Below are 23,762 nucleotides of genomic sequence, written 5' to 3' on the forward strand. Positions count from 1 at the left end.
CCGCAGTTCACAAAGGAGGATCGAAGGGCAACACAAGTAATTATAGACCTGTTAGTTTAACTTCTGTTCCAGGAAAATTAATGGAGGCACTGGTTAAGAAGCACTGCAGGATCATCTTGACAAGACTTCAGTTATAGCTCGGACATAGCATGGTTTTGTTAAGGGAAAGTCTTACCTGACCAATTTGATTGGATACTATGATGTGGTCACAAAGGAACTGGATACAGGGAATAACTTTGATATCATATATTTGGATCTTAGAAAGGCTTATTATACTGTTGCACATGGAAGACTGCTGCACAAATTGGAGCAGTGTGGTATTTTAGGCAAAAATGCTGCTATGGATAAAAGGGATGGTTGAGTGGGAGAAGACAGAGAGTGGTAATCAATGGACACTGCTGATCGTGAACCAATGTTATTAGTGGAGTCCCTCAGGGTTCAGTATTGGGTCCATTGTTGTTTTCTGTATTTATAAATGATATTGATGATGGTATATCAAGCTTAATGTCCAAGTTTGCAGATGATACCAATGTTGGCAGGGTTGTTAAGGATACTAATGACAGTACGCTGCTGCAGCAGGATCTAGAAAAGTTGAGCAGATGGGCTGAGAGGTGGCAAATGAAGTTTAACATTGACAAATGTAAAGTACTACATATGGGAAGCAGCAACCCCAGAGTGACGTATCAACTCTGTGGTACTACACTGACAGTGGTAGAGAATGAAAAGGACCTGGGGGGTAATTGTGCAGGCAGATATGAAGTTTTCTGACAGTGCAGATGGTCTGCAAGAGTAGCTCATAGTGTCTTGTCAAAGATATATAGGAATTTTTCTAGCAGGGATAAGGAGGTGATTATCCCCTTATATAAGGCAATGGTCAGGCCACACCTTGAGTACTGTATACAGGTCTGGAGGTCTCATTTTAAGAAGGATGTAGAGCTGTTGGAACGAGTACAGAGAAGGGCAACAAAAAGGGCAATAGTGAATGGAACAAAGGGTTGCTGTTATGAAGAAAGGCTTGAATTTTGCAAATTACAGTGTCTGGAGACTAGGCACCTGCAAGGTGATCTGATTGAGGTGTATAATGCCTTGAATGGCTTTAGCATGCTCAATGCTGATGGAATTCTTCCTCTTGCTCGGAATAATCATTTGAGAGGGCATAAATTCAAATTGAGGAAAGACAGATGTAGGATAGATGTGCGGAAGTTTGCCTTTATCCAGCGGGTGGTTGGTTGGTGGAACAGACTTCCATCCTTTGTTATGGAAGTTGATAGCCTAAATAAATTTATGGCTGAGCTGGACAGGTACTTGGAACGAACGGAGGGGTGAAATGGGAGCGTCTTTATTTATTTTTTTTTTTGGCTGATGCTGCATAAGCTTGCTTTCTTGCATCATATGCCTCTACTAATGCTAATGCCAATAAAGTGTGCCATCATATTTCTGCCATACTATGTCATTCCTGCCAACAGTTGAATGTTCCATCACAGTGATTCTTCGTTACTATCAACAACTTAAATAGTCTCAGATGCAATTTTAAGGATACAGAAATTCATTTTTTTTTTTATTTTGTGTACAGTAAAATAAAAAAATCTAGTTCAGAACACCAAACAGCATTATGACAGTCTGTCCATCTCTTATGTTACTTATTCATTGCCAAGAGAGCTGTGATAGGCCTTACTTAGGAATACTACTACTACCGTAAAATGGTGGTTCTATTATCACTAACTTAGCTTTTCCAGAAATTATTCCTAAACCATATATTTTCAAAAAAGTGTTTGCTTTTCACACTCCCTCCTTAAATGATCCTTTTGCTATTCATACCAAATTGCAATCTACAAATTGGAAGCTTTTGAATTCATAGCTGCCATAACTTATTAAAAAAAAATAGATTTGGCATTTTAAACTTCCCCAGGTGTCCCTTCTTTGTAGTTATCCTTTGCCAAAATTAGATCAAATTAAATACTGAACTTAGTTACAAGAACGTTCACAGAAATCTTTTTTTTTGTTCAATTTGGATGGAGGAAGCATTATGTACATTTCGAATTTTCTAGGCAATAATTTTAATTTTTTTCTTTTTTAGTTCTTTCATTTCATGTCTTATTTTTCTTATAACAGCTACCAATCACAGATTTGTCAGGTAAGATCTGTGTATTTGTAGGAATTTTATTACTCAAATTATCAGATGTACTTAATATCATAACATTTTTAGAACTTGGCTTTTTAGATTTTAGCATTAACAAATATATCATCAATTTTTACTTTGTCAATATTGTCATCTGGGCTAGTGTTTATTTAACAACTATACCATTCAAGCCCCATGATGCAAGCAAGAAAATGCTGCTTCTCACCACTACATGAAAAGTTCCTAATAATGCTATAATTATTTTGCTGCTGCCGCCTAACTGCATAGAATGGTTTCAATATTAGTGAAACCATTCTGAAAACCCTGAGAGCTGGCTCTTGGATGCAGCCACCTTCAGGCTTCCATCTTAACATAGACCTGGTAGTAATCCATTTGTGTTTTCTTGTGACATAGTAGACCTTAAATAGGTTTTAATTTCAAAAGTGTGACTTTCAACTGATGTCAATGGTACTGAAGAATTATTCTGCAAAGTTTTTCAGTTTTTGGAAATCTTTTGTTAAGTTTTTTTTTTGCAAAAAATAAATTGAAAAATTCATTTAAAAAGTTCCATTTATTCATTTAAAGAAATAAATGAATTTCTTCATTCATTTAAAGTTCCATTTCAGGTCTACTCTGCATCATTCATTGCTGCTATACCTTAGAAACAGCTGTGAAAAATTTAGCCCTCTTAACTGTTACTTCTTTTAGACTTATATAAACTTGATCCATTTACAAACTTTTTGGCATATATTAATCAAATCAAAAGAATAAATACTTTTTTTCTGGAGCAGTTGGCTACTGTTGGGATGCTCAAGTATAATTTGTTATTATTGTGAAACAGAAATTGTGCAATAGAGTGTTAGTAATTGCTTGTTTATTTTATATTAGATTTAATCTAATATAGTTGCATTTGGGAGCACCAAACTCAAGGTAATTGATATGGTAAATGACCGAGGGGGAAAGTGTACATGAAATTCCCTGAGCAGTGCAAAAAAGCTGCTAGAAAAACTTGTGGGTTTCTGTCAATGTTATATACTAACTTTTCCAGTAGGGCAAAAAAGGTGATTGTCCTGTTGTATGTTTTTTTTTTTTCCCCCATATCACATACTGGTTTGGAAACTGCATTTTAAGAAGGACAGAGACCTGTTGGAAAGGGTGCAGAGAAGAACAGCAAGATTAGTTGGGACACAAAAGGATATTCTTACCAAGAAATACTGGAGTTCTGTGAATCCAGTCTTTGGAAACTAAACATCAGTGTGGTGATCTAATTGAAGAGAATAAGGCTTTAGGAGGTTAAGTAAATTTAATGTTGATATCTTTACTTTCTCTTACAAAACACTCACACAAACAAGGGGACATAAATTGAAAATGGATGGTTGCAGAATAATTTTATTTATTTATTTTTTTGGCTGGAACCTTGCATGCTGTATATCTTTATACAAATTTTTAAGATTTATGATTTATGTAATACTCTGTGAATGTTTTGTGTATTGTAATTAGACTAAAAAACCTATAATGTGTTTGAGATAAATTTCCCCTCTGAGACCATTTTTTCAAAATAATATATATTAATTATTAATCATCTGTGTGATTGTTTGGGTATAAAAATAATTTTTTTTTAGGTTATTGATGGTACACTGAAAGACCATTTTCCATTAGTCATTTGGCAGACTGGTTCTGGCACTCAAACAAATATGAATGTTAATGAAGTCATAGCAAACAGAGCCATTGAGATATTAGGAGGGAAATTAGGAAGCAAAACTCCTGTACATCCTAATGATCATGTAAACAAAAGCCAGGTATTAATTTATTTTTTATTAATGATATAGAGCAAAACTAGATAAATATTTGAGACAGTTTCGGTGTAAACTATTTTTTAAAGTAGCTAGGAATGGAGTAAAATGAATTATTGGAAGAGTATTTGAAACTACGGTAGAACCTCATAAATATAGTATCCTCAGGACATGCTAGATTTTCGAACATTCCATTATTTGTAAGTATTCGGGAGTAATTTGTTATTTTTATTACATAATATAGTAACTCTGATCCCTCTAATCTCCATAGAATGATAGTCATGTGCATTAAGCCAAAACGTTCAGCTGTACTACTAGATTGTTCCAGTGGGAAACATACCTTTACCTAAGAAATGAAGGTAAGTTCTAATGCTTCCTCTGGTATGTTGCAACTGTCTATATGTTTTAACATGAGATATAAATAGTGTAATATAATTTCGGAAATTGAATTGCCTTAAAAATTAATTATTAAGTGCTGTACAGTGAATTAGTATTGAATATCTTGCAAAAGGATTAATTTTATACATTGCAAATACATAACTCTGACATATAGCATAGGAAATATATAAAACAAATTGGCATTTGGAAATCATTAATGGAACATAATACATAAATCCAGCACCTTTGGTGCTTTTTTAAAGTTTCACTAGTCAGTTTTCTCTCTGCCCTCATGCTGTCAATTGCCTGTGAAAAAAATATTTAAAAGTGCTGGGTTTTTGAAGTTCTGCTGTAATTTCAAATACTGGTTAAAATTAGTTTTTGAAACTTGAATAAGCCTGTCTGACACCATCCGTTATTCAGGCACCATAACTTACTATTTTTATAGTATAGAATGACAAACAAGTCTGCACAAGAAAAGACAAAAGGATTTTCATTAGAAATTAGATATCTGTAACTTATTACACAGGTAAACATGTTTATAGGAAAATACACTTGCTCTGCATTAATAAAACTTCTTGTTTTAAGGTAATAAAATTAGTAAAACTAAGTATGCTTTAAACTGAACAACAGCTAATAAATTCTCAGTAAAATACCAGATACATTTTTTGTAGAATTCTACTGCTCGTGTTATTATTGGAATACAAACTAAAACAGTTTTAGCTGTCCAAGACCATGTAAGAAACTGATTTATATTTCTGGAAGCACATCATTCATAGACTGCTAGGTGGAGTTTACCTTTGGAAGAGCATTGTATTTTTTACTGAAATGCGTTCTGAGGTGGACTAGTGATGATGAGTTCAGGACGCAGCAACAGCATAGTTTTGCAGGATAGTATTAGCCGTATAGTGCAGGGATTAATGTTTGTTTAATGAGGTTTCAAGTGGCCAAAACTGTAATTGTCCTCCACAGTAAAGCTTCAGCCTCTCCCCATCTCTTCTGTCGTTCAGTATGAGTCAATATATCTTTTGAGGTAATGACGGGTATCATGGTGAGTTCTAGAATTCCTTTCAGTTTGAGGATAGCTTTGAAACAGTTTTCACAAATTGGCTACCATTATTTACTGGATGGAATCTATTGGTAATTCCCTGGGGGACATCCATTAAGGGAATTCTCTTACTGCTTGTATTCTGTTTTGTGGCAGGGCTTTAATATTAACCTGATTCTGACAACCCATTTCCATACAGATCTTGTGATCCATGCAGTAATGGGTTGTCAGAATCAGGTTAATATTAAATCAGGTTGTCAGATGGGTTAATATGATCCCATTGACTGGAGTAATATTAGCCCATCCACTGCTAAAAGACAGAAGAAACTTATGAACAACTGTATATTTATAAATAGTGTACATCTTCATTTCCTGATCTTACATTCCTTAATAGATCATCCTTTAGTGTTATTGTCCGACTGTTCTACTCATGCTGCAGCATCAGATGGAGAAACATCATGGAGCCCACACCAGACTCTCAAGTAAATTGAAGCTGACTCAAGACCCAGGTTCAGTGGTCACGCTTCTTAGGCCACACAGAAAACAAGATTAAAGAAGCCTTTCCCCATTTTCTTGTTTAGAAAGCAGTTAGTCCTCCTCAAATGGTTCATAGATTACAGTGGTGACTTATTTTACCTATTATGTCAGACAAACAGGACGACTTCTGAAATTCTGTTTTTGGTGGAATCATACAAAGGTAATTTCTCATGCCACTTTGAATACCTGAAAAGGAGTAATAGCCGATATTTGTATCAGAAGTTGAATACCTTACAAATGATTTGTAAAGGAGTAGCTATCTGTGCCAGTTATGGATTCAAAAATCATACTCATACGTAATGTCCTGCTCAAACATCAAAATTGTGGTGGACCACATCCTTCCTATTCAAAAGAATGTGAGCAAAGAAGCAAAGTAAAGAATGTAAGCAAAGAAAGGGGATGAGAGAATCCAAACATGTAAAATTAAAAATAAAGTTACATATTAGAAAGTCAAGAAACAGTTATCACCATATACAGATCTGAATACCTATGCTTCTGTAACCCAAATCCAGTCAAAGTTACACAGAGAAAGCACAACAGACATAAAAGTTATTCCATCCCTCCAAGTACATTCAAGTATTTCTCCAAATGTATTTCAACTGCAAATTAGTCAGATCTTTACTTACAAGGCCATAGCCAGTCACACAGCAAAATCCAACTAAGCCTATAAATACCTCAGTTGCAATTCCTATAATCATTAACCAAGTAGTACAGATACCCAAAGGGGAAACACATTTTACAGGAAAAGTGAAAATAAAGACGTTTCACTCCATGGCTATGAACAGTCAAGTGCAACAAGAAAATACATCCGTTGAAATATATGCAGAAGAGGATGATGAAAATCTTTCTTGGCCAGTGTCCTAAGAATGATGAAGCAAAAACTGACTGGCATAAATCAGCTTCTTGGAATCAAGGTGAAAACTGCTAAATCTACATAATGGGTACAATAATTTGCTGGAACTGTTGAGGCTTCCACAGTACTTTTGATGATATGAATGATCTGCTTGCAGAGCACAATTCAAAAGACTTCTGGAATCACACTGTCAATAAATCAAACATATACAGAAAAGATAGAGGCTTCTCCATTACAGCTCATGGAGGTGTAGCCATGCTAATCAATGAGAGAATCCCTTCCATGCATATTCCTCTACACCTTTGTTATGTTTTTGTGTCACATTAATAGTTGTTTCAACATACTCTTGCTGAATCAAACATAAATTTATGACCATTTAATCCTACATTTATAGTATTTATTTCAACGGATGCCATCCGTTGTGGGACTCAATCCATCTTGATAAGTGAGGCTATCTCATAGAAATTGTTCTGGATAAATAGTCTTATAAGCCTCAATACTGGAGTCTATGCCTGTCTGCATTTTCCCACAGGAGTGAGTATGGCAATTGATCTTTCCATATTCTTTCATTCACTGGACAGTTTCAGATAATCTGCTGTAGAAGTTTCTATATTGAATCTGCAAAAAAAGTGAAAAGGTCTAGGTATATGTGCAGGACTAATATTTTCCTCTTCAATGTGAGGTTATTACTTTGTCACACATGCACATTATTTTTAATGAAAAAGGATTGTGATTTTAATCCTTTCTTAACACTATAACTTGTGCATGTTAAGTTAAAAAAAAAAATGGCTGCTGTAAATTTACAGAAGGTGGTTTGTCTATAATCAAAATAAATATAATATCCAGAAGCTATGCAAGTGCTTAAATTGAATAACAGGTGGTTATCTGGCTGGTGTTTCAGATTTGGAACAGCAGCCAGATAACTACCAGTCAGTCAAACAAGAGGCATTGTGGCATTAAGGGAAAGTTACTGCTATGGATAAAGGTATGGTTGATTAGGAGAAGACAGTGGTTATCAATGGACACTACTCTTTGTGGACTAATGTTATTAGTGGAGTCACACAGAGTTCGGTGCTGGCCCATTGTTGTTTTCTTTATTAATGATATTGATGACGGTATATCAGGCTTAATGTCTAATGATGATACAAAGTTGATGCAGATGATACAAAGTTTGGCAGGGTGGTTAATGACAGTAATGAAGGTATGCTGCTGCAATGAGATCAAGAAAAATTAGGCAGATAGGCTGAGAAATGGCAATTGAAGTTTAAGATTGACAAATGTAAGATGTTGTATATGGGTAGCAGTAATCCCAGCATAATGTACCAACTGAATGGTACTACGCTCAGAGTAGTGGAAAATGAAAAGGACCTGGGGGTAATTTGCAGTCAGATATGAAGTTCTCTGAATAGTGCAGACAGACTGCCAGGACAGCTCATGTGGTTTTGTAAATGATATCAATGGTCAGGCCACACCTTGAATACTGCATATAGGTCTGGAGGCTTCTTTTTAGGAAGGATATACAGCTGCTGCAATGGTACTGAGAAGGGAAATGAGATTGGTGCAAAACTGAAACCTTTCTTATCAAGAAAGGTTTCAGTTTTGCAAATTTCAGTGTCTGCAGACTAGACACCTGCATGGTGATCTGATTGAGGTGTTTAAGGCTTTCAATGGCTCTCATGTGCACCATTTCTGTGAACATGAGGGGACATAAATTCAGATTGAAAAAGGATAGTTGCAGAGTAGATGCACAGAAGTTTGCCTTCAGCCAAAGGGTGGTTGGTTGGTTGCTGGAACAAGCTTCCAACTGTTGTTGTGGAAGTTGATAGTTTGAATAAATTCAAGAAAGAACTAGACAAACTATTGGAAGGGATGGATAAGTGAAATGAATTTAATTTTTTTTTTTTTTTTTTATATCATATAAGCTTGCTTTCTTGCATCATTTTCCAATACTAATACTAAGAGATAACTGATAGTGAACTGATAATGTATTGGCTAGTCAACAACAAAATGCCAGACTGACACCAAATTTTTGGCATATGTTCTGTTAGTCTCTTGAAGATTTCTATGTTTTGTTGGTCCCTGGAAAGCTTTCAAGACCAATTGATTCCATATCCCCCCCCTCCTACATGGTTTCCCCTTATAGAAATCTGTATAAACAAGAAGAAAAAGTCTGGCTAACACTAAGTTATCATCACGTTTTCTTGGTCCCTGTAGCAGTTTTAGAACAGAGTTGTAGTTCCTGATTTATTGCAACATTTCATCTCTGATGCCTGTTCCTCTGCTCAGAAATGTTGCATTAAATCAGGAACTTTGATCTTATTTTTCAGAATTGTTGCACTTATTTAGATTATTCTTCTGGACCTTTGTACCAAATATCATGTGAATAAGCTAACCCATTGTCTCTTGTGCACACATTCCTCCCTCCTCCTCCTGCACAAAAAAAAAAAAAAAAAAAAAAATCTCACCCCATAACTACCCATCACACAAATATCATGTGATGGGGTTTTGGTAAACACTTCTCGAGTACAGTACAAAATTTTTTAACTGCTGAGGTATATTATTTGATAATTGAATATGCCTGAAATGTGAGCAATACAAAGGGTACTAGGAAAGTTTTGCAATACAGCTTTGTTTATTTAATTTTTTCAAAGGAATTTCCTCTACATTCAATACACCTCTCCATCCTCCGAAACCAATCTTTAAACCAGTTCTGCCAAGTTTCACTAGGGAGTAAAGCACACTCGTTGTCCCAAGCCCGTAGAAGGTCCTCATCACTGGAAAACCGCCTCCCTTTTAGCTTCATTTTCACATGCGGGAACAGTGCAAAGTCGCAGGGAGCAAGGTCTGGACTGTAGGGAGGGGGCTCGAAGTTTCAGTCCTGTCGTGGTCAAATATTCGGTGCAGGCTTTGGCGCGGTGAGCTGGAGCAGTATCGTGATGGAGGTACCAGGTGTCCATTCTTGACTTTGGCCGCAGGTTCTTCATAGATCCAATGACTTTAGGCAGGCACTGTTCAGTATACCACTTAGCTGTGACTGTCTTCTGCGTGTCCAAAACGACATGTTCCACAATTTCACTCGATTTGAAAAATACAGCTATCATTTTCTTCTTTACAGATCGGGATTTTCTGACAATTACGGGTGTGTCGTCATCATCAAAGACCCAAACTTTGTTTTGAGCCTTGGTCGGCAGAGCCAAGTTTCGTCACCTGTCACGATGTTGTTCACATACCGAGATTGTCCCTTATCAAACTTTTTTAACATCTCCCTGCACCAAGTCACACGTCGTGTCATCTGCTCTTCAGTCAGTTGATGCGGCACCCAGAGAGAACAAAGTTTCTTCACGTGCAAATGACCTTGCAGAATCAAACGAATTGCTGGTGCATTTAGGCCCAAAGTATCCTCTATCTGTTGGTAGGTCACTCGCCTGTTTTCGTCAAGCATTTTCCTCACAGCAGTAACGTTTTCCTCCGTAACTGACGTTCGTGGCCTTCCCGGCCTCTCAGAATCCTCCAGAGTGAAATTTCCCCTTTGGAATTCTCTATACCACCTGAATATCGTTGTATGATGTGGACAATCATCATCTAGTGCAAGAGTCATTTCTTCTAAGCACTGGTCTATGGTTAAACCACGCACGAAATTATACCGCAAAACTGTCCTTGTCTCATTTCGTGACCACGATGCCATCGCAAGCACTTTACACTCTCACTACTAATGAATAACTGAGCCCATCGACTTGGCGCGGCGGCTACTATGCACGTATGAACATATCTCAACATGCAGCAACAAGCAGCTTCCTGTGATTCATTGTTGCGTCATATTGCAAAACTTTCCTAGTACCCTTTGTACACACATTACCAAACTTATTTCCTCATTATTAAATTCGCTCATTCATTCAAGATTTGTAATTTAAATATAACTATAGAATTCCTGTTGGGTCTAACAATTTTCTTTATGATTTATCTGTATAAACACTCTCTCTCTCTCTCTCTCTCTCTCTCTCTCTCTCTCACTCTCTCTCTCTCTCTCTCTCTCTCTCTCTCTCTCTCTCTCTCTCTCTCTCTCTCTCTCTCTCTCTCTCTTCTCTCTCTCTGTGTAATGCAGTCCTTTGATGCATGGTCAGTTGTAGTCCCCTGATGAAATGCCTGATCATGTATCAAATTTTACTTTGGCTGATATCAGATTTATTGCATATCTCCTGTTTTTGAACCTTAGTCAAATTAGCCTACCCCTATCTGATGTCAGCTTCCATTAACTTATCTTTGATGTAATTTTATTTTACAAGTTACTATATTTCGGCCATTTTTCTTATGGCTGTCTGTGTAACTTATTATTTATATTATACAGTAAACCTTCATTTAATGGATCCGAATATTTCTGATTTAACGGACTGGATAAATAATAATATAGTAATGTACATATTAATCTTCAGTGTTATTATTAATTAAAAATTAATAGTAATTACCTATTTCATTATTGTTTTGATAATCACGCTACTTTTATTTTTATAATCAAATTCATGAAATTGTTTTTTATTCTTTCTGAAAATGTGTTCAAATAGCTGTTTTCCCAGATAACAGATAAGAGCAGGCGGTGACGTGAGCTGAATGTGACTCGGACACTCAGGTCTACCGACTCACTTTGTTTCAGTCTCGGTCTGCTCAGGCTGTTGTGTAGTCAGGTTGTATACAGAGTGTTTCTGTGATTTCTAAATTGTGACTTTATTTATTAAATAATTTTGCAATCCTTACAATTTAAAATGGCATCAAGTGATAGAGGAGTTAAAAGAAAGCGTGTGAACTTAAATGTGGCACAGAAATTAGAGCTAATTGAGGAAATCAGAACAAGGCGTCTCAGTAGCACGTGTTTGTGAAATTTATGGCATAAAAAAAAAAACTGTTTCTGATAACTGTAAATCAAAAGGCCAAATTGCAACAGTATTGTATATTGTATTAAAGCTTTTTTTTTTTTTTACATTAAAAACAATAATAAATGCCTCCCCCCCCAGGTTACATTTGATTAACGGGCTTTCGGCATTAACGGAAACCCTTTCTCCTCTATTAGTCCGTTAAATCGAGAATTTATTATATATATATAAATATAAATATTTTTATATTTCAAGCATCATGTAGAGGGATGTGCTCTTTGCTGCCTCTGTTTGCTTTACCTTTTTATTTTTCATTATGAAAGATTCAGTTTTCAACTATTTCAAACATTATTCAAATATATGTATAAGTTTGTGTGTATATATATATATATATATATGTGGGTGTGTATATATTAAATTTGTGTTTTTATTTTATTTTAGAGTTCTAATGATACTTATCCAACAGCTATGCATATAGCAGTTGCTATGGAAATTGAATTAACTCTTTTGCCAGCACTTTCTCATTTACTTGAAAGTTTGAATAAAAAATCGGAAGAATTTAGTGATATAATTAAAATAGGGAGAACGCACACACAGGTACCTGTTTATTTTTTTAATTTCAAAATTAAGAAAATATAATTTAAGTTTCAATTGGAGCATTATGACTTTCGTTAGCATTTCGCCAACTTCAGCCAGAACTTTGTAAATTTTTTATAAGTACAATGAACTTTAGTTTAAATAATTTTATGAATTCTAGATATGCTATGGAAACAAACTATAATTAGGGCAATTTTTTTTTAATTTTTTAAAATCTTTCTCTCTGATGCCATCTAGTAATACCAAGCCCAATGTAGAAAAATTTTTCAAGACAAGTTTCTTCAAACTTTTTCTCTGAATTTGTCTAAAGATGAGTAAGTGGTTCATAATTGTTCAGTTGTTGTTACAGCAACAGAGCAAGTTATGAATCACAGTCAACGATGGTGTATACATCCTGCCTTTGAATCTGTAGTTCTCAGATGGGATGTTGGCAGCTATCTGGATAAAGACACACTTCCAGTTTACTTACTTACTATCAGTTTATTAACACAAGGTTCACCCCCTGTACAGCAAGGAGGGTGTACAGGAATTTTAAAATATACATTATACACTTTTGTACAAATTTTCAGATCTTTACAATATAATTATTGTATAATAATAACTATTAAATAAATATATACATTTGCTTAATTGTATTCACTTTGAAATAACATACAAAGTAGATCTTGATAATTGAAGAGTTAAATACATAAGTTGACTTCTTAATCAGCAACTAACATACAGATTTATTTATATTCATTACATTATTGCATTTAATTGTTCATATCATCAAATTTCTAATAAAAACTGCTCAATTTTCATTGAGCAGTTTTTATTAGAAATTTGATGCAGCAATCCTGGTGATTTAGTCGAGATTTGGTCTGTAATTTGACTTCTGTAGGTTTTATTGACTTCAAACTTTACCGGATCAATGGAGAAGGTGTTGAAGTGTTCAGTGGTGTTACATGGGAACATTCCTTTCAGAGAGTCCAAGTTTGATAGCTTCATCCTAAGTGGGTGATGGCTTCTATTTCTTCCTCTTTTCAGTGCAACGATATCTTCTATCGATGGGGCATCAATATGGCTAGTTAGCAGCTTGGTAAGCGTTGACAGATAGGTGTGTGGTAGGATAGCAGTGAAAGTCATGCTGCTACTCTGATACTCCTATGTTGTGCTTCTGTGGAGTATTTATTCTCTTGCAATGTTTGCCCACTGATGAAGAAAACTCTGGAGTTAAGTTGTTAATTGCTTTTATTTTATTTTAATTTTATCACTTTTAATGTAGTTCTATAGCTTTTAAATTGTACAGTTATATTACAATATCATTTTAATTTCATTTATAGTGGCATTGCAGTATGCAAGAAAGTGATGTGATAGTTGTAGAGCAACAGGTACAGGTTTTATGTACACTGGCATCTCCCATCCAAACTGATTAAATAGATTTTTTGTAGCAATGGCTGTGTATGGCATTGTCATGGAGTAAGATTATGTCCTGTGACAGTTTCCCCCAGACGTTTACCAGTAGGGCATCACTTTAGTGATTAATTCTTGTGTCATGTTCCAAGAACTCCATAAGAACAGGACTGTTATGGTTAAAAAAGGACAGCATTATCTTTGAGCTTAAAATCTTGGCCTTAAACTTATAAGGGAGTAAGGAAAATGGAGGTTTCTATTATCACTTGCCCTGTCTGATTTAGGATGGCATTCTGCTGAGATTAGTAGCATGTAAGGCATGTTAATGACAGACCCATTCCATGCACCTTCTGTTTGTCTTCGAGGCACTTAGGCACCCATTGAATGCATGCCTTTTGTGCCTGAAGATGTTCTTGTAATATAAATATTAGTATTGACAAATGGTGCAAGAAAGTAAGCTTATATGGCATCAGCAAAAAAAAAAAAAAAACTGTCCTTTCTAATAATTTGTATAATCCTCCCCTAAATTTATAAACTACCTACTTCCACAACACCAGATGGAAGTTTGTTTCAGCAGTCTACTACCCTCTGGCTGAAAGCAAATTTCCCCACTCTATCCTCCAACCATCCTTCCTCAGTTTAAATTTATGCTCCCTTATATGCATTGTCTAAGTTAAAGTAAGGATGGCATCAACATATTTAGCTTACTCAATCCATTCAGATCCTTAAACACATCAATTAGATCTCTTTGCAGGTGCGTGGTTTCTGAGCACTGCAATTCATAGAACTGAAATCTTTCATGGAAAAAGTGCACTTTTGTGTCCTTCATTAATTTTGTTGCTCTTTTCTTCACCTGTTGTGTGGAGTATGGACTCTTCCAAGCCTAAGGTTTACCTCCTGGTACATCACGTTGATGTACCAGATGATAGTGATGTGTTCTTGGCTATGTCGTGGTTTGCTTTCACCAGACTACCTGCCCTCATGGAGCTGTTTACAGCGATGCTTTGTCAAGGTCAAAGAGTACTGTATGTATGAGCTGGTGAGAGTTAGTGGCGTAAGTCAAATTTACACTCTTTTTAGTATTTTAATACCTCATCACTGGAAAATCATGAATGAGGAAAGCTTTCAGTGCCTATCATTGTTATAATAAGTGAACTGGAATATCTTAGAAGATTACTAAAATTAAAAACATTGAAAAAATATGTTTTCTAAATAGCAAAAATGACTTATGCCACTATTGTATTTAAGGTTAATAAAAAAAATAACCCTTTATCTTAATTTACAGATAAAATAAGATAAGAAAACAAATTAGAAAATACTGAAACTTTAATTATGAAAACTATTTTTGAATAAAGTTAAAGGAAACACAACATATAAATTCTGTCTGCTGACTTTTAACAAATTCTTCTTCATGTAGTAAATCTAAATCCCCTGCTCATCTCCCAAATTTTGAGGGGAAAAAATGAGACAGGAATGAAGAAAATGAATTTTCAAAGAAATTCAAGAGCCTGTATCTTTATAACATTGCAGTAACATTTACACCAGAAATTCATATTTATCTTCTTTCCTTCTTCCAAGAAATCTGTGCAAAACTACTTTAAACAATCGCCAAACTGCTAGTTCAGTATCCTGTAACTTTGTTTCAAATATGTTATATTTGAGGAGTTTCTTTATTTGAGGACCAGTGAAAATTCCTTCTTTCAGTTTTTCATCTGTTAAATGGAAAACACTTCCCTTAGGAAGTGTTTTCCAATTTAACAGATGGCAGAACTCACTTCCTTCTAAGTGGTAGCAGAATCCACTTCCTTCTTTATCTAGAGCCGTAACAAAATCCTTCAGTAATCGAAGCTTTATATGCAAAGGTAGAAGAAGAAGAGGAAGAACCTTTTTTTGGTTCAACCAGTGGAACATTTTATATTACTTTTTTCCTGGTAAAAATTCCTCCCTCTTTTTCCATTGCTGTGGCATAATAAGTTTTTCTGTTGCATGACTTTCCCACAAATATATAAAACAACAGTATTTTGTGAAACCTCCCCGTAGACTGGTGAGTCCTGTAGACTGTTGAGTAATCCAGTTACCCTAAGATATCACCACAGACCATTCCAAATAAATTCATGGTACTTTATTTCACTCAGGATCTTTTATATACTTTTATATGTTTCTTTCAAGCCAACAGCGTGAAGTAAGGAACTGATGGGAATGCATTTCCATCATGGGTCAAAACCGCTTTTAAACTTATCTTATTTGAGGCATCAATAAATATACACCATTCATTAGGATTGTGTTCAGTGCCCAGTTTGTTCAGAAGACCACTAATGTTTTTACAGAAACATTTACTGTCTTCCATAACAAAACTTGATAACGCTTTGTGACCTTTTTGATATACTTCAATTTTAGTTCCTGCTTCAAGTAACTTCCACTATTGTAACCCATAACCAAGGAGTTCTGCTTGCTCTTTATATAAATTTAAGTCACAAACTAAGTCATTTGAATATTTTTGCTTAATTAATGTGGTGTGTTAGAATTTTCCTGGTTGGTAGTCTAAATCTGAAGTGAACACTCCAACAAAATCTACAACACAAGATTCCTTGCCATATTTGTCATTGCTTCCTTTATCCCATGATTTTGGGGCATCTAGTATCACCAGGTTTTCATTGTGTGGCCTTATTGCAGAGCAAATGTTAGGATATTTGAGCTGTTATTAAGCTTTACTTGCGTTTTCTGTTCATCCCTGGTATTTTTATCATACAGAAATAGCAGTTGTGGTTGTGCAGAAGGTATATTTTTAATTTTCTCAGTTAGCCACATTCTCAGATTTGTGGTGCAGGTAATACAGCACATATGTGGAGCCCAAGTTTTGTCCTGGTTACCAATCTTTCATCCAAAGTTCAAAGAATATGCATGTTTAGTAATATAGATTTTTTTCCTCTTAGTTTTTGTTGTAAACTGTCTGCACACATAGCAAAAATTGTCAGGGCAATTCAGACACTCCCTTTGCTTCTGTTTAAATATTTTAATAATGTAGTGCTAAGAAAAACACAGAAGAAACAAACAATATGCAGTAGATAAACTGTACATGTACTTGCACTACAACTTATTCGTGCATGCATATTCCCGCTACACACATACACTTTGCTGGCAAAATAAATACTTTGCATCTATGTTCACGTGTGAAGAAGTTTTTAGGGATGGCAACACCAGAAGTACAAGTTATAACTGGGAGCCAAATGATTTTATTATAACTGAGAAGAAAGTGGAAGAGAAATTGCTGAATAAAGTGAATTAAGCACCTGGGACTAATGGGATCTATCCAGTTATATTAAAATAAGAAAGAAATGAAGTAAGCAAACCCTTGGTCATAATTATGAGTGGATCCAGGAGAAGTTCCTACAGATTGGGAGCATGCAAATGTCTCTTCCATTTCAAAAAGGGTATCAAAGGGTGACGTGGACAATTATATGACTTTTGTTTTGGGGAAAATAATGGAGTCAGTGGTTAAAGAATGTCAGGATCATCTTAACAGAGATGGAATTATACAAAAATCACAAAATTAAGAGAGGATCCTGTCTGACCAATCTAATTAACTACTGTGGTACATTTACAATGGAACTGGATGCAAAAGGTTATAGATGACTCATCAACTGGTGCAAAACCACCACTTTGCTTATTAGTGTGGTGAAACCCATGTTTAGTCTCTAGTGCAAAGTTTCTGGCATCCCCCCCCCCCATACTTTTCCTTCAACCCATGCACGGTACTAAGTACTATAGGAGAATGCGGAAAGGTCAGGGAATGACCACCGCATATCCCCGGAGCAATATGGCCTTAGTTGCTAATGCTCCTAAAAAAAACCAAATAACAAACAAAAAATAAGTACTATAGGTTTTGACACCTTTCGTGTTTGAGGTTTCATTAAAAAAAAAAAAAATAATAATAATTTTACCAGTGTTCCACATGAAAGACTGCTCTACAAATTGGAGCAGTGTGGTGGCATTAAGGGCAAGTTACTGCTATGGATAAAGAGGTGGTTGAATGGGAGAAAACAGTGTGATTATCAATGGGCACTGCTCTTCTTTGATTAATATCATCAGTTAAGTGCTCTAAGGTTCAGTGCTGGATCCATTGTTGTTTTCAGTATTTATTAATGATATTCATGAAGCATATCCAGCTTATTGTCTAAGTTTGCAGATGATGCAAATGTTCACAGGATGATTAGTGACAAGAATCAAAGCATATGCTACTGCAGTAAGACCTAGAATAATTAGGTGGATTTGCCAAGGAGTGGCAATTGGAGTTGAACTTTGGTAAATGTTCAACTCCAATTGTCACTTTTCTTAGATACTGCAAATGGGCAGCAGTAACCCCAGAATAATATACACATTAGGTGGTACCACACTCAAGGTGATGGAAACCAAAGAGACCTAAGGGTAATTGTGTAGTCTGATATGAAGTTCTCTGAGCAGTGCATACAGGCTACTAGAACAGCCCTTTGGGTTCTGTCAATGATTTAAAGGTACTTTACCAGCAGGGACAAAGAGGTGATTATTCCATTGTATAAGGCAGGGGTGGGCAACTTTATTTGTGATGTGATCTACTTTTTTTCTTCAAAATGTGCCACTATCTACCATCTCAAGAATTTCATTGCACATGGTTAAAAAAGTTAATCAACACATTGAAAAATATTGTTTATAAATTTTAAAATTAAATACAATTCAGAATTCTTATTTTAGATTCACACGTATTTAAAATTTTAATTTATGTAAAGTTTGTGTCTTCATGTCATCTGCCATGCTTTCAAAATCGGGGATATACTGTGATAAGGCCAACCATAATGAATCTTCTGTACGCAAGTCCGTAACAATAGAGCAATTCTTCGTCTTTGTTCATTTCAAATACAAAAAGGCCGATTCACATAGATATGTGGAACCAAAACATGAATTAAAAGTTCATTGCATTTTTTTACATTTAGGTATTTTTCTCGGCAAACATATTTCCAAAAGTATTTTTCTGATGATTGGGCTTTTTAGGAAGATACCATTTCGCAATGTAATAATTTAATTTTCAAGTAATATTTTCTCCATGTGAAAAATCTCAGCGTTTTTTTCCTCTGCAATTTGTTTCGCATCTAAGTCAACATTAAATGGATAAAAAATATATTGAACAATAGCTTCGATTGTTTTAAAATAATCCACAACTTTCTCAATTTTAGAAAAATATTTTTCACTATTAAATTCAAAAACAGGATATTTTTGCAAAATGATCTTGCATATTTACAGACTTATCGTGTTTTTTATTTTATTTTATTTTTATTTTTTTTGAGATCCTTAGCCGTTGCCAAAAATTGATATTTATATATTTTTTTCCTTGTAATTCCAAATTCAGATCACTTAATTTACTGGTAAAATCTGCCAAAAAGCCAGATCACACAACCACCTCATATCTTGTAGCTGCTGATAATCATCTCCCCTTTGATGAACAAATTTTTTAATTTCATTCAGCAAATTTTGAAATCTTTGTAGAAACTTACTCCAACTCAGCCACCTTACATCTGTGTGTAATATAAGATCTGGTTCATTTTTGTCGAGTTGTGTTTTGAAAAGTCTCCTTTGAAGAGATTGATGGAATTGGAATTCACGATTTTGAAAGCTATGTCCATAACACTTTTAGTATTTAATCTTTTGCTGGTTAACACTTGTTAGTGGATGATACAGTGGTAACTCAAATCTAGAAATTCATCATCCTTTTGGCACAATGCGATGACTCCGTTAACATGCCCCATCATTGCTTTAGCTCCATCTGTTGCTATTGATACGAGCTTAAATAGTGGTATTTTAATTTTTTCAATAAAATTTGAATGTGTTAAAATATATCAAGACCTTTCTTTTAATGAAACCATACCCAGCAGTTCTTCTCTAGTGGCAGAATAATTGAAAACCATATGAATAAAAACGAGCAATTGAGCTGTATCACTGACATCTGTAGATTCATCTAGTTGTAAAGAAAAGGGTACACAATCAGCAGTATGAGCACACAATTGTTCACTCACATTTTTACTCATTTTTTTGATGCGTTGCATCACAGTATTTCGAAATAATTGCATATCTGAAGAGCAGTTTTAATTTAATTTTTGTTCTTAAAATTTTCAAAAAGAGAATCTGTTATTTCTAAAAATGAGTCTTTGCTGAATTGACCATCAGAAAATGGTTTGCATTTTTTTGAAGTTAGTTGACTCACTTTAAATGGTGCTACAGTTAACTCTTTTAGGTTGTAAATTAGGTGTCATGAAGAAATTCTGTTGTGCGAATAATCTGGATTTAAGTTATTTTAATTTAATTCTTCTAAGGTCACTATTAGGCAGAAAACTTCAATTGGTATTTACCATGGAGTGCGTTGAAGTGCCTTTCTAAATTTCATTTTCTGGGTGTAGCGACGGAAGCATTGCAAATCAAACAACAACATATTTCTTTTATCATTACAAAAAAGTATTCTAGTTCCCACTCTTGATGAAAACATTACGTTTTTCTCTTTTTTGTAGTATTCATTTCAAATTAAAGGTTATTAAATTAATGTATAAGTACTGTCCAGTTATTAATATTAAGTAAGCTAAATAAGAATTCGACACACACTGCTCTCCACAACGTAACTGCGTGAATTTTCACTAGATAAGCCTAGTGGCTGCGCAGTGACAAGAGTAGTCATGTGGTTCAACAGATTTGTAATAAGCATGTGCAGTGGGGGCACATAATAATAATAATAACATTAAGATTTTGACTAATCTGTTTTTTGTATATATTTAAAATTCATTGTGATCGACTGAAATTAAAGCAGCGACTGGCTTGTTGGCCACCCCTGGTATAAGGCGATGGTTAGGCCACATCTTGAGTACTGCATGCATGTCTGGAAGCCTTATTTTAAGAAAGATGTGGATCTCTTGGAAAAGGCACAAACAAGAGCAACCAGATTACTCAAGAATGCAAAGAGGTATCCTTACCATAAAAAAAGAGAAGTTGGGTTCTGTATATTGCAAAGCTTGGAAACTAGGAGCATGCAGTGAGATAAAGCTTTTAAAGCTTTGAAATGTTCAAAGCTTTAAGTGGATTGAGTAAACTTAATGATGATGATATTCTAACTCTTTCTTGGACAACGTACATAAGGGTGCATAAACTTAAATTGAGAAAGAATGACTGCAGGACTGATGTGCACAGATTTGCTTTCAGCCAGAGATATTGATTGTTAGAACAAACTAAGAAATGTATTAGAAATATTATTAGAGGGGGGGTTGATGGATTAGGTGGGTATTGTGTGTTTTTTTTGTATTTCTTCATTATTTGCTGCTGCTGCCACTACTACTACTACTAATAATAATAACTGTATTATCATTATTGAAAGAGAGAGAGAGAGGGATGCAGACACACGTGGTTGAACATTTTAACCCCCCCCCCCCAATATTACCGCTATCTCTCAAAATTGACTCAACAGCTGATATATTAGTGGAGGTACAATTCACATTAACCAGTGTTATTATAGTTAATGGGGACTTAAACATTAGAATAGAATAGAATCTTTAATTGCAGCAATGATAGACATACAATTAGTCCCGTCACGGCATGGTGGTGCCAGAGGTTAGGAAAATGGCAGAGGCTGTGGTAAATGTTATTACTCACATAATTACTCTCCTTAAAGGTTAGAGTTGGTTAGGTTAGGGATCACTCTCTTTTTTCTTGTGCAGTTGGTCTGCAGACTTAGCTCTTCAGGCAAAGTTGAAATGGTACTAATATTGTGTCAATGTTTTTTCCATGTTATTCACTACGCTACATTTCCCTTTGACATTGGCACCTGTATGTTGTGTGAGACTTCCTACAGATGCGTAGGTTCTAGGTGAACACCATAAAACAGGTGGAAGTCGTATACTACAAGGTGGATTGTTGTCAGCACCGCTATTTATTATGCTAATGAATGAAATACCTGCATTTATGGCCTATGCCAATGATATTGTATGTTACCTCTCAAGCCTTGCTAACACCTCACCAGACCAGGCAAAGGAATTATCCACGTCTGTTATCCTGAACAAATATCTGTCCTCTTTCTGTGAATGCACTGCCTATTTTGGGCTTAAACTAAACCCTGAAAAATCCACATATATATATATATATATATCATCTCACCTAGAGCACAAGCAGACCTCAATTCAGCAGCCTCTCTGCAGCCCCTCCATTGTGGGGCATGTTCTTGTCGCCACTCATTCTGTAAAATTCTTAAGTGGTAATGGACGAAAAACTAACGTATAAGGAACAAATCCAGCGACTGCGTTCAAGAGCATTATGGACTTTCTGGGGTATGAACCTCGATCTCTGTAGAGTGCACAACAAGGAAACAGTCAGAAAATTTCTCCTTTACTACTTTAGTTCTATCATCAGTTACAGTATTGAAAGTTTGGTCTGTTGCTCCCGTGTCTACTCTGAAGATGCTTTGGGGGTCTACAAATCTAGGTCTTAAAGTGGGCCAACAATTGGGCTAACCTATCCTATACAAAATCAGAATCACAGCTGGGGTATGAAACTCTATCTCTGTAGAGTGCACAACAAGGAAAAAGTCAGAATATTTCTCCTCTACTACTTTAGTAGAGGAGGAATGCTGCTCCCGTGTCCAGTCTGAAGATTCTTTGGGGTCTACAAATCTGGGTCCTAAAGTGGGCCAACAGTTGGGCTCACCTATCCTATATAACATCAGAATCACAGCTCTGCATAAATCGGGCCGACCGGGCTAGCCGAGTGGGTAAAGTACCTGCCCGGCAACCCAAAGGTCGCGGGTTCGATTCCCGCCTCGGGCTTGGATCAAAGTACTACAAAAAAAACCTTGGGAGGTGCAATATGGCCACAGACGCCGATGCGCCAACAACTACCAAATCAAAAAAAAAATCTGCATAAATCTCAGATATGTCCCAGCCCAGCACTTGGAATATGCGAGGAACAATGGCACTTGATCTCTGCTCCACTGTTCTTGACTTCATCAACATCTGGGAAATCATAGGCTGGAAAATCCCGGGTAGAGCCCTCAGAAACCTTCCAGTGCTCTGTTCTAAACCTGCAGAAGCTCTTGACCTCCAAGCGGCACTTTCTGAACAGCATCATTGGCATGCTGAACTCTGCCAACATTCTCCTCTGTAGGCCAAATCTCTGGTCCAGAGATTTGGCCTACAGAGGAGAAAACCACAAATCCATATTCATGTGCTGTCAACATTCTTGCAATTGTCAGCAGAACTAGTAATAACTCTCAGTGAAAGTTTCCAGACTCTCTGTGTGTTGTATCATGTTATGTAATTATAATATAATATAAGCCCTGTATAATCACTATTTCAGAAGAACCTAGCTTTAATTCAAATCTGATTATGTTAGCTTTATGTTGATGAAAACAAGCTAATAGCAGTTTCTATGTAATCTCTGTATTTGCTATGTACCTACATAGTTTTCTGTATACTTAATGTAATGTCTCCAGTTAATTGTTAGATTTCTCTGGTTATCTGTAGCGGGATTTGTGCCCTTGTGCATTTCTATGAATAAAGAATTTTATTATTATAAGAATCTGGTATGTATGTCATGCACTGTGACCCATAGAAACTCAGAAAGTGGGATACTGGGCCTGCTTCTACACACCACTTTAGCCTATGCTTTGACAAGACTTCGATATGATGGGTGTTCCTGGCCCAGGATCAGTTGGCTAGTGAGTCTGCCTGCAAGGGTCAGCTGTTCTGAAACCATGTCCCTAACCTCATGGTCCTGAGGTACAGGATTCAGGTAGAATCCTGATAGTAGATTCTGGTAGAGGTGCAGGTATGGCATCTGGGTAGTCTTGGCATCCCACTGCTGAGCACATTTCTTGTTTGCCAGGTAGTGGGCATCTGGGCTCTGCGCCTATGAGCCCATGCATTAAAGCAAAACATAAACCATGTGAATCGTGATAAATTAAACTTTTCTTCTGGGACTCCAACATGGTTCCAGATAATAAAGTTGATAATAACAGTACCATGGCAGCAAAAAGGCCTAGAACAGAAGTATCAGTACCTACACCAGTGTTTCTCAAAGGGTGTGCCGCGTCACATTAGTGTGCCGCAAAATTTTCCAAGTGTGCCACGAAATCTTAAAAAAAAACCAGCGTCGTTTTTATTTTAACATCATTGTCCGA

General features: G+C 35.8%; 1 protein-coding gene across 1 annotated transcript in view; it reads left to right on the top strand.

Moving 5' to 3' along the window:
* LOC150084821 (fumarate hydratase, mitochondrial-like) overlaps positions 1 to 23,762 on the top strand; it is a 135,179-nt gene that overhangs the window by 29,789 nt on the left and 81,628 nt on the right. The window contains exons 4-5 of the mRNA XM_090376627.1: positions 3,742 to 3,918; positions 12,035 to 12,190. Coding sequence (XP_090232753.1) covers positions 3,742 to 3,918; positions 12,035 to 12,190 — 333 coding nt within the window. The remainder of the gene's footprint in view (positions 1 to 3,741; positions 3,919 to 12,034; positions 12,191 to 23,762) is intronic.

This window comes from Mastigoproctus giganteus, chromosome 6 (assembly GCF_048544385.1).
Source record: "Mastigoproctus giganteus isolate SK-2022 chromosome 6, ASM4854438v1, whole genome shotgun sequence".
In the NCBI taxonomy this organism is placed as follows: Eukaryota; Metazoa; Arthropoda; class Arachnida; order Uropygi; family Thelyphonidae; genus Mastigoproctus; species Mastigoproctus giganteus.